Genomic DNA, 12,506 nt, shown 5'->3' with positions numbered 1-12,506 from the left:
CTCCCAAAGTGCTGGGATTACAGGTGTGAGCCACCGTGCCTGGCCAGGAAACATTTTCCGACTGATGCTCAGTAGTGTACTCTCGCTGATGGTTCCCCTGTCTCCTGGCCCCACACACGTATAGGTGGCAAATCTACCATTGCTCCATTTACATTCTCACAGTGCTCATCAAGGCCCCTGGCAACAGCAGGCTAAGGATGTTAGCCTCTGATGCAACACAACTGGTGACGTTTCCATTGAGTCCCACTTACATCCTCAGTACCTTTAACACAGTTGGAAGATAAACAGCCCCAAAGTAAACTTCGTCCAGCTCTAGTTTGAATGATTTTATGAATATTATGGAAAACCAGGTCCAATATCATGTGCATGGAACCTTCTTCTACATTTTGGGTCCATTGTCATTTTTCTCTGTGCCAATATATTCTCTTCTGTTATTTTTACTGAACTTAAGTGAATGGGCCATTGCAAATTGGGGAAGAGAGCAGATAGTGGGCAACTGAATCTAACATAGTAGTACTGAATTCTTGTATGCTCAGGAGAGGACATAAGTTCTCCAATTGGAGAATCTTTCTGGGAGTTGCAAGCTAGTCTTCAGGGGTGAGAATACCATCTTATGAGCTACATTTATTGGGACCGTAATGTCAATAGATTTAACCATATTAAATTCTAGCAGAGTTTGGTTTTCTTAGTTGGGGTTTTTACGAAGGTGCAGGGGCCCGAGAGAGTAATAATAAAAAAGAAAAAAGAAAGTCGAGGATGGGCCAGTGTAGATTAGAATCCTACTCTCAGGAAATCTTCTTTCTGTGAATTTGCTGCTTTTCCTTTTGTGTTTTGGTTTTTAACCTATGTGCCCGTTTCCAGAAATGTTAAGGATTTCTTAAATTAAAATAATGCCTACCTTATATTGAAGACCAGGCCTTACATACTTATCACGTGCATTTCATATAATATATAATTTTATTAAATGCAATTTTGTATTTTATTTTGCTTTATATACATTTATCTCATACATTATTTCATTCAATTGTCCTACTTCATGAGGTAAGTATTATTACTTCCATTTTATTTTTAGAGGTAGGGTGTTGCTATGTTGCTCTGACTGAGCCTCAAACTCTTGGGCTCAAGTGATCCTCTTGCCTTAGCCTCCCGAGTAGCTAGAACTATATGTACATGTTTCCAGTTTCTATTATTTTCATTTTACAATTGCATGAACTAAGGTTTGGCTTAAGGATCAGGCCCAGGCTCCATGTTGGTAAGTGGAAGAGCTGGGATTTGAATTATGTATACCTGGCTTCAAAGGCTAGGGTTTTAAACACAGCAAAACATGACCTTCCATATAGCACATTTGTCTTCCTTAAGAGAGTGCTACGTGGATTGGGATCGTATATTTTATGGAGTTCATAAAACTACTAAGAGTGTGGCACAAGTCCTCGAAAATTGGGGGAAATGGACAGTTTCTGCCTAGCAACCAATGTCTTTAAAATCTATACAAACTGATTAACCAAAAAATGAGGTGAATTTTATTACATAGGTCCATTTTTTTTTCTTTAGTATTTATCATTTACTTGTTGTATGGTAGTGGAGTAAGTCTTGTAAGAATATCCTTTCATGATGTTTTTACAGAGTAAGGTACCATTAAAAATAAGCCAAGAGTGTATAAATTCAAGATGGTCAGCATTCCACCCTGCTATTAACCATGAGTTCTTATTTGAAGGCCAGAAAAAGTAGTCCTTAAAAACTTGAAGAAATGGAGGAAGATAGATGCATATATAGTCTGAGTGAGAAATTCTTCTCATTCCCTGTGTCTTTATGTGGGGGGTTAAGGGAAGAAAACAATAGTTGGTTCTGTTCATCTATAGATGATTCCTACTTACATGTGATTGGATGATATGAAGTCATAGTTCCTTTAGGGCTACGCTGAGATTTTCCTCCTAATAAGTTTTCTTCTATTTTTTATTGCACAGAGGCAAGGACCTAGCAACACTTATGAAGATCCTCGAATGACCTGTGGTTTCCAGTCCAGTTATCACCAGCAAAGACCTTGCTACCCCTTTTGGGATGAGATGGCAACTCAGGAAGTTCCTACTGGTCTTGAACACTGTGTCTCAGGTAGGAACGTAAACAAAAGCTGGGAATGAGGATAGAGTTGAAGGACAATGGAAATCTGATGAGGGCTGCATTCTTTCAAATAACAGCTGCCATAGCTTATGCGGGTACGGATGCTATTGTTCTTGAATGGAAAGTCCCGGGCCTTCTCCATAAATTTTGGGTTACTTTATTCCCCGACAGGAAGTCTAAACTCTAGGAATGGGCCCAAGAAAGGTTGCTTTAGGTCTCCACCTTGCAAACAGTTTTGCCTACCCTGCATTTCCTGACACCCGTTTTGGCTGTTGTCAGAGAGCCTAGAAGTTTTGCAGTCACAGAGTCTGAACTGGATAAACAAAAAGAGTTGTGTGAATTGCTCGGCCTTCTTAAATAACATGCTTTCTTTCGATGGTCATCTGTTTCCACTGTTCCCGGCCTCTCTGTCTTGTGTCCACCAGATCCCACTTCTTTTGCCTCTGTCCCTCTCTCCCTTCTCTCCTTCCATTTGCTGGTGGCAGTGCTGCCCTCTGGTGAGCGGGAGTCTCCTCCAGAGAGCTCTCAAATCAATGGATCTACATTCCCAGGGACCTCAGGAGTCTGAAGTCCTCATCTCCATGCGGTTTTCAGGAGACGCTCTGTTTCTCACAATTCCATTAGTCCTTGGTTTACCAGCTAGTGGTTTTTTTTTTTTTTTTTTTCCTAAACAAAAAAGATTAAATTTGAATTTGGGGATTTTGAAATGATCAATTCAGATATTAAGTTCACTTTTACATAAGACTATGTTATGATAACATATTTAAATACCAAATAGCCAGTCAAAATCTGTGTTTTCTCCCAGGATGAATTCTTAGTATAAAAATGTCATTACTCTTACATGTTGGGAAAACGTAATTCTAGGGAATGACCTGGGCAGGGCATGGCAGGGGGAGTCACTAACTTGAAGGCTACTTTTTGGTTCAGTGTTATTTTACCCCACAACATTCTTTGGTCAATTACTTAAATAACAGTGGAGAAGTAAAATAAATGTTTGCTTTGTTGTCCATGCTTTATTGCTCATCAGGAATAAACAGACAAAGGGCAAGATGCTGTGGCACTCCGTGGGCTGTGAGTGTTGTGGGTGAGGAGGCATGGGGAGTAGCTTTCCATTTGCCTGGTTTCTCTCCGGGGCAGAATGAAATCAATTCCTGTGTCCCACGTTCCCTTGACTCAATAGCCGTTGATCTTTGAGGTATTCTTTGGCACTGCCCTGGATTGTAGACATAATAATATTTATGCTGTCACTTTCTGCTTGGTATCTCAGTTCCTCTAAGCATAAATACAAAAGTCTCAGCTACCTAGCCATTTCACAAGGGAGCTGGGAGGATTTTGTACCTGTTCACAGGTTAGACTTAAGGAGTAAAAATTTGAGGACATGAGAAAAGTGATCCTTTAAAATTCTAAACAAAATAGATTTTGTTTGTATAAGCAAAAGGTCAAAATGGTTGTGTTTATATTTGTATAATTCTTGAATCCTATTAATGCCACAAGGCTTAAGTCTTATATCTCCCAGTGCAACTGAGATTAAAGCTGCCTTCATTTAACACTTTCAGCTCTGGAGGGTCTCTGCTTGCTACAAGTTACATCTTATTAATGGCTGAGACCTTCTCTATTTGCTCGTAGCCTGAAGATCAGAATGTCTCTTCTTCATAGCAAAGAGACATGGCCTTCCTTTTCCTTAACTGAGAAGTACATGCACTCCCAAGTGGAGATGATTTTTCATGCTGCTCTTTGTTAAGTTTCTCAAAGGTAAAGACGTTTTTATTTCATGGCCTATGAGACAGTGTTTGGGAAGCATATGAAGAACAGCTTTAAAATGCAAGGACTTATAGCAGGATAATAGCATCTTCCTCTCATAGTTTATAGTTGCAAGAAGGAAGCTGGGGTCACCCCAGCTTTTGGTAGGTTGAGAAGATTGGGGCATAGAATAACCATTCCTAGAATGACCTGGGTTACCATCAACCGCAGCTCAGAGATGGCACACAGCTTCCATTGGGGTGTGGCCCCTACCAGTTGGGGGCAATCTCTTCACAAATGTGGTGGTTGTAGTTCCCACTGTCCTAGACTCCCTCTGATGGAAATGTTTGGCAAGAACCCTGAGCCTTTCTAGCCCCTCCTTTAACTTTTGAGCTTCCCAGATGAAGGAGTTGGAGGGATTATTTCTGGGCTGTGGTCCAGCTCTCCTCAGCGATGGGTGTTGTTTGGATGGGGATCTTGGGGTTATAGGGAAGGGAGATGAAGACATAGACCAACCAATGATTTCTCCAGCTGTGGTACATTTCCTTGGAGATGTGTTGAATATAAAGAAAGAGAAAAAATACTCGACATTTTTTTCATCTTCTTTTATCCTATTTATAACTTCTGTTTCCTTCCCGTCCTCCGTCTCATGGCTACTGCCCACCCCTGCTCCCCCCTCACGTTTGTGCTCTCAGAAGGGATGAATGAACTTCTTTTCCAACGACTACACATCTGTCAGTGCAGAGAATACTGACAGGAGGGGCCATCAAGGAATGAGCAAGTCTTTTCAGAATGTTGTTCCTATTCACGAAGGGGCAGAGGCTGAGGAGGAGGAGGAGGAGGGGGAGGAAGAAGAGGAGGAGGAGGAGGGTGGCGGAAGGGTGGGAGGGAAGGGGAAGAGAGAATCAAGCAGAGAGAAAGTATGAATGAGGGAAAGCCTTACCAGGTGAGTGAGAGAGAATACTCAGGCGCCAAGGCCTGTTGGGAATCGATTGGACAAAATAGATGATAAAATGGGTGTGGTAGAAGAAAGATGTGTGAAAATGGACAGAAAATAAAGGTGGATATTAGTGGCGTGGTAGGGAATAATTGGAAAGGAAGATGAAAGATGAATGGGAAAGGGAAAAAAAGTGGGGAGCCCAGAAAAAGACAAGGCAAGAACGGGAGGGGAAGATAACATGAAAGAGAAAAATAGATGAATCTGAGGACATTAGCTATACAGCTAAAAAGGGAAGCCACATTTGCATGCAATTGCCTGTGCAGCTGTACATTTCTTCACAACAATCTTGTAGTCATCATTTTCTTTCATTTCTGCCTCCTCCTACCGTCCGCCTCTTCCCCCTCCTCCCTATCAGCCTGGAGCCATTAGCGAGAGCCAATGGGGCTGAGTGCTGGTGTTCTGCATGAATGAATGGGTCCTTTCTGTCTCAGCTTCTCGTCATCCTTCTGTTAGGGAACCTTGTGAATCAATGGAGCCTCTTACACAAGACATGGCTGAAATGTCTGTTACTGTTTATAGTCTGACTGGAGTGGAGCCACTGACCCTGCCTCCTCTCTGCTCCCTTCCTCTATTCTGTCCCTCAGCCTCAGCCCTTTCTCTCCAACCATCATAACAAGAATCATTTTTATGTTTCAGTCTCTTGCTCCTGTCTCTAAGAGCTCACTGACGTTTTACTGTCATTAACTGTCATAACTAGTTCCTGCCCACAGTCCTGTTGGATAGACAGGGTAGTAGCAGTGAGCTTCAGAGTGGTGCCCAGACCTAGCTGAAGTCAGACACTGCCTGTTTTCCAAAACTGACATCAGAGACCCAACTGAGCCCGCAGGACACAAGACCTCAATCCATCCCATCAATGCCAGCGGTCCATATTTGATATTAGCCTCACAGTTTTGATGCTCATGAGTGGTCATAGTTTCTATCAGAAAATATGATGCTTACTTAGCACTCTTCCAAACTGTTATAATATCAAATTTTTTTTCATTTCAAGGACGGATTTGTCTGGAATAAGGCAAACTGACAGATGTGATGTTGTGAGCAAACTACACTTTTGCAAAATACTTGCTTAGAGCTGGGAAGCAGCCTGGAGCTAGAGAACCTAGGAAGCACAACTTACCTTCATGAGGAGGAACCTACAGTCTTATTACCGTGGTCCTCGATTTGAGAAACAAGACAACAGTTTTTCTTCTTGTAGAATACAGTTTGCTGTGTCTCTGGTCGCTGAACACAGCAAAGCCTTCACTGAGCCACATTCACAGCCTATCTGCCACTTCCCATCCTTCATGAGAAAGGACATTTATTTCGTGTAGTAGGAAAGAACCCAGACACTGGACTCAGGTCGCTTGTGTTTGCATCAGTTCTTCCTACCTGTGTGATCTTAGACAACTTAATCTTTGTAACCCAGTTTTCGGATCCATACCAATGATTCTCCAAGCACGGTCCCCAGACCAGCAGCATCACTATCATCTGAGAACTTGTTAGAAATGCAAAATCTTGAGCCGTACCCTAGACTTATTGAAGCAGAAACTCCCAGGGTACATGAGAATCACTTAGGGCTTGTTAAGACACTGCTTATGGAGTTCTACCCCCAGCGTTTCTGATTCAGTGAGTCTAGGCTAGGGTTCAAAAATTTGCATTTCTAACAAGTTCTCAGGTGCTGCTGATGCTGCTGGTCTAGAGATCACACTTTGAGAACCACTAATACGTGTAAAACATAAAACAGTGCCGTCACTTAGCAAGCCTGATATGAATATTTGCTATTATGACTCATTGTCCCGAAGTGCATTTTGGGAGTCCAAACTGCGTTTCATTGAGTCAGAGAGTGACCCACTGATTGGTTGAACACGTTTGGTGACCAGTGCCACGCCCAGGATGCTGAGAAGATATATGGAAAATGGGAAGCCTCAGTTCTCCTTTAAAACAACTTTTATGCAAGTGTGTGTGTGGGTGTACATTTACATGCTAGAGCAAATGGTTTCCATATGAAATATTACACTTATTTATGACATAAAGTTTGGCAGTGTTAATGTGTGACTTTGGATCTCACTAAAATCTCTAAAACAAATTTACTAACAAAATGGTGGAACTAAAGAATGTCTTTCCCAAATAAACTTTGGAAGTTCAAATGGGAGATATGCTGAGGGTCCGAGTTCATAGTCCCTCCTGGGGCTTTCTCAGACGGCCTAGCGGCTGGGAGAGATCAAACCTGGGCCAATGTTTGGAAAGGGCTATCCACAACCAGGTGGGACGTCTCAGCAGGAAACACAGATGCCTCCAATTTGGCTTTTAAGTGTTGAGAACGCTGAGGGAGTGCCAGAAAGACTTGTTAAATGGAGACTCACCTTGCTCTGAAATGTTTATTCTTATAGCAGGTCTGTGGTTTTACAGAATGGTGTTTCAGACTCTGTCATCTGCTGCACCCCTCTCTTCTTTCCTCATTCAGGGTGTGCTTTTCTTTTCTAGAGGGTCTGTGTCAGGTTCTTTGTTCTTCAGAACAGTTCTGGTCGTGAGAGTGTGTGCACTTTGCAGATGTTGTAACATTGGACGATTACAATATTGGACTAATGCTGTCCCTGAGAAGAGGCTGGACTGTTCCTCTCGGAGAAGACTTATAGGGAGTCCAGGCGAAGTGAATTGGAAACACAACTGGGCCACTCCATGGTCTCAGAGTTTATTTTTTATTATTCTTTCAATTTTCCAGCTCAATGAGGAATTGTCTATGCTAATGCCCAAATATTCTCTAGGGAATTAAACTCCTGTCTAAAGTCCAAACATAAAGGGAGATGGGGAAACGTGGACCTTTTTGGATTCTGCCTGGATGGCTGTGCTGTTTGGGAGGAACAAGCTGTAACCCTATCTTAGGTTCCAGCCTTTCACAGAAGGCAGAGGTTGGGGCCTAGCTGCCCTGACAAGCTACTCCCAGTGGACAGTACTGAGAGAAGCCTGATGCAGGAACAGCCTTGCCACATATCCCCATCCCATCTCTGAGAGGGCCAGAGGTTGGAAAGAGGAAGGAAAGCAAGGCCAGCCTAGCCCAAGCAGTCCACTAGGGAGAGTCCACATGCCTGATGTCTCCCGCAAACTCGCTCTGATTCAGTTTGCTCATCTGATACTGAGATTCTGCGGATGCCTGACTCTGTACTCAGTAAGTGGATACTCAGTAAGTGGAGGACGTGCCTCTGATCAGCTGTGGCCTGAAGTTGCTCCTGCTTCCTACATGGCCTCTTTCTTATTCCTCCCACCTCCTGCTGCCTTGGTAGCTTTTGAGCTGGTACTATTTCATATTCAGATTACAAGGACTTTGGGTATACATTTTGAGTATAATTGAAGAGTGTTAAGTCCAAGCAGAGGGTTTGGCCTGGTGTTGTGGGAAGAGCCAGCCTATGCCTCAGGAACCCATCAGCATTGCCCGGTAGGGGCCCTCGGCCTTGGCTAAGTCCACTGAGATTCCCAACCCTCACCTTTCACAGGTGAAATACACTCTTTCCAAAGAGTTCTTGTGCCCACTGCATGAGGGTAGTATACTTAAAAGGTCATGGCCTATCACAGGGGACCAATATATAAACGCTGCTTTTCTTCTTTTTCCTTTCACCACCGTGGGAGTGTGGATTTAGGTGAATCAAAGAAACCAGATGCCCACTGACGTCTGAGTCCTGCCCACTCTCACCTTGCTCAAGGCTAATGTGCTAGCATCTGCCCACTGTGCCTTCACTGTGCCTCATTTCACCAGTGAAAGGAGAGGCCAGCCTAGTGAGGACCAGAAAGAGCTGCACACCCAGGTTAGAGACCAGAGACCCCATGCTCTCAGGAGTGACCCCAACAGCCCCCAGGAAGGAGGGCTTGGAAAGGCCTTTACAAATGTAAATCACCCCTCCAGGTCCCCGGGAAGGAAGGAAACCAAGACAGAGAAACCCAAGCCTCCAGGCTGGGTTCGTGGAGTGACCATGGAAAGGCAAGCCTTCCGCAGGCCTGCGCTCGGACTCGCAGCTTCTCGAACATCCTAGGAAGTAACAGCATTGCGCTGGGACTCCCAGGGGGCTGCGGAGAGAAAAAAACGTTCTCTCAACTTTTTCAAACCACAAATATTTAGTCCGAGTTGGGAAAAGGTCCCTGGGGCACCGAGTTCTTATGCGATTCAAGCAGTTTGACCCCTCTCCTGGAACTCCTCGCACGGGGGTGGGACGGTGGACGCCGCTGGCTGGCGTCAGGCCCCGCTCGGCTTGGGTCGCGGCACTGGGTGAATGGACGTCTTCGGGTGGGCGGATGAGGTGGGAGCCGGAGCCCAGCAGAGGGGCGAGGGGCGCGTGAGAGTGGAGGGTGGGGGCGGACTGCGCCGCAGGGACAGCCTGTAGTGCTGTGTCTGGCCGCCTGGAGACACGGGCCCTCTCTCCAGATGTTCACTGTGTTTATAGCTGCCGAGGCAGGAGACCCAGCTCCCTCATTAATAAGTTGCTTTCTTGCACTGCAGCCAGGGGTCTCAGCCCGGAGCCTGCAGCTGGAGGAGGCGGCCCGCTCCCCTCCCCCAGCCTCCCGGTCCCTAACCCCACCCCGCCTTCCTCCCCTGCAATCCTCCCAAAATACACGAGCACACAAAAAGAAAAACACCAGCAGATTTTTTATTTCAGAGAGTAAACACTTGGGCCATGGGGGTCTGGAGGTTATGGGAAAAGAGGAAACCATCAGGCTAATCAGGCAGCACACACTTCCCCTGCTGAAATAAAACAGAAATCATTGCTCCGCAGGGCGGGCGGGTTAACCCCGGCGCTGCCAGCAACGCGGGCGCAGGCGAAGCCGGCCGGGAGCTGGGGCGTCCCGGGACGAGCTTTCCACTCCCAGGAGAGGAGGCAGCAGAGGACGGGCGTGGGCTGCCTCGGCCTGAACCTCGCCCTTCGGCCTGTGACAGCGCCTGTGCCCAAGCGGGGCTGAAGAAACAGACGGTTGGAACAGAAGAGATTCTGGGCTTAGATTTAGTTTTGCAAGAGGTTACAGGGAGGTCTAGATAGGTTGTGGAGATAGAGAGATAGGTAAGAGTGTGTGTCGTTACCGTTTAACAAAGGATCAAGAGAGCTGGGTAGGGCTGGTTGGGGCACAGGTTTCAGCCCTGCCATCCACCAGCTGTGCAACCCTGGACAAATCACTGAACCCTCTGAGCCTCAGTTTCCTCGCTTGTAATATAATAGTGCCGACCTCACAGAATTACTGTGAAGGGAGAAATTTAAACAACAACAACAACAACAACAACACCGTATTGAATGTGGAAATGGCAAAGCACCAGGCATGGCGTGGAGAAGGCTCTTAACTCATGATTTCATAGGTTACCTTTTCATACATTACCGTAATTGCCCAGGGTTCCCCTCCCTCCTTTTCTTCCTTCCTCTCTCACTTCTTTTTCACTCCTTTCCCTTCCCTTCCCTTTGCTTTCTTCCTTCCTCGCTCTTTTTTTTTTTTCTTTCTTTCTCCCTCTTTTTTTCCCTATTGAATGCCTCCGGGTTCCATCTTCACTGACTTGTTCCCTCACTGCTGTCTGAAGAACTTACATAGCTCATGGGACAGAGGTCAACAGTCAAACATGAGGCCTAATTGTACTCTGAGAAATATCACCTTCCCACTGAAGCATGGGGTAACCTTGGCTGTCCCCAAAGCTGCCAGTGTGAGTGGCCCCTCAGCTTTCAGTCCCATATCTTGATCTAGTCATTTGGCCACACCCTCCCCACCATCCCTATTTTTTAAAATAGGCATACGCTTTTCCCATTCCATTCCTGGACATCCCAGTTAGATTCCTCATGACCTTTGAAGAATTGTTTCCCTCTTTCAACTTTCTTGCTATTTAAGAAAACAGGACTTTGGGGTCTCTGTTAGGTGGAATTAAAAAAACAAAACAAAACGAAAAAACAAAGCCACCAATTTTCAAAGCTGTGTCATCGGTCTTTTCCATACCTCCTGAGACTTGCTGAAGTAGTGCTTGAGAGGCAGAAATACCAGTGATTTAAGTAGCTACAGAGTTCCTTTGCCGTTTTTACTGGGTGTCTTACATACCTCATACATTTAAAAAAAAATCAATCTTGACAACTTTTTGCCATATCTTAGACCTGCTGTTTGTCATGGAGCTGGGGTTCTTGCCCAGGGGAGTTTCAGGAAAGTGTGATCCTGCTGAAATTTTGTGCAGAAATTTTTTTAAGGATCTTAAAGTTGTCTGAGACTCCCAAAGAGGTTAAAAACTACTGTTCCAAGGGAAAGGTACATTTGTACCTTCCTGCGGCACTTAGCACATTGTACTTCTAGAGTACGCAGTGCATATTTTGTTGAACTGGGATGAATTCTCTGGTATAAACTTCCTTCCTATAAATCCCTTCTCCCTGCTCTGGTCAGTCCCAAGAGAGTGTATTTAAATCTGGAAGTTGTTTCCATTCCATTGTCTCTGAGACAGAAGCATGATGCCTTACCCAAAGGCTAGCCAGATCTCTCCTTTTTCTTTAACATATTTTTTCATTTCATGCTCCTCAGGATGATCTCTGTAAACACCCCAGGAAAACTGTGGACCTGGGACCTCCTTAAAGTGAGCTGGAGGTAGGGATGGGGAGCTTCAGTCTGTGTCAAAGCACCACAGGAAAGTCACACTGTGACCTGTGTCTCATGGACTTTCTAGCGCACAATAGATTTTCCCCAGCATCCTTATGTCATGTAGGGAAGAAAAGATGTAGAAATAGTGCTGCTAAAGGGAATAGGGGTACAGAAATTCAGAGCTAACCCCTTCCCCACTGCAAACAATGTACACTTGGCTCTTCGTATCCATGGGTTCTGCATTCATGGATTCAACCAACTTCAGAGCAAAAAACAAACAAACAAACAAAAAAACCCGTTAATAATATTTGCATCTGTACTGAACATGTACTGACTTTTTCTTGTCATTATCCCCTAAACAATACAGTATAGCAACTATTTACATATCATTCACATTGTATTAGGTATTATGAGTAAACTTGAGATGACTTAAAGTGTATGAGAGGATGCGCATAGGTTATTTGCAAATACTACACCATTTTATATCAGGGACTTGAGTGTATATGAATTTTGGTATCTTAGGCAAGGGATTGTCCTGGAACCAATCCCTCATGGCCAAGAGACTGTATACAGGAATGACTATGGCAGAGAAACTCCTGGGTGCTACAGACTCTCTCAGCTCACTGCTCCTGAACCAAGGTCATTCTTTTGGAGTCTTAGCCCTCATTTCTGATCATCAGCTTCTGTTGGAACCATTGACTGTTACATCTACTGCTACAAACTCACTTAGAAAAGTGGAGGCCATTTTCAGACTTCTCCAGTCGAGACAGATTACCCAACCCGAGTAAACTACTTTGAACTTCCCAGCAATGTCTTAGCATTTTCATCTTTGGTCAATACATCAGGTGGATATTCTTAGCTGAGCAGGGTTTAGAGTTCGCATCCTGGTGAATGTCCACTGGTTGAATTTTGGGTTTTATAATGAAAGTGGCTGGCTCCTTGAGACAGAAATGACTGTGGGCTGTTCCTGGAGAGTTGAGTAGAGATTAGAAATAATAGAAAGTTGTTGTGCTCACTTCTACCATACCTGAAATATTTGGACATCTCATCAATACTTTGGGTTTTGAAAACTCTGAATTTAAAGTTTCTG

The 12,506-nt window shown here is 44.6% G+C and overlaps 1 protein-coding gene across 2 annotated transcripts in view; it reads left to right on the top strand.

Moving 5' to 3' along the window:
• Window positions 1–12,506, top strand: part of ETS1 (ETS proto-oncogene 1, transcription factor) — a 127,936-nt gene that overhangs the window by 28,383 nt on the left and 87,047 nt on the right. For both annotated transcript variants that reach the window (XM_050759281.1, XM_050759282.1), the window contains exon 3: window positions 1,965–2,109. In XM_050759281.1, the coding sequence (XP_050615238.1) occupies window positions 1,965–2,109 (145 nt within the window). The remainder of the gene's footprint in view (window positions 1–1,964; window positions 2,110–12,506) is intronic.

Source organism: Macaca thibetana, chromosome 14, assembly GCF_024542745.1.
Source record: "Macaca thibetana thibetana isolate TM-01 chromosome 14, ASM2454274v1, whole genome shotgun sequence".
NCBI lineage: Eukaryota > Metazoa > Chordata > Mammalia > Primates > Cercopithecidae > Macaca > Macaca thibetana.
The sequence above is the reverse complement of the archived record's forward strand: the minus strand, read 5'-3'. Positions and strand labels throughout refer to the sequence as shown.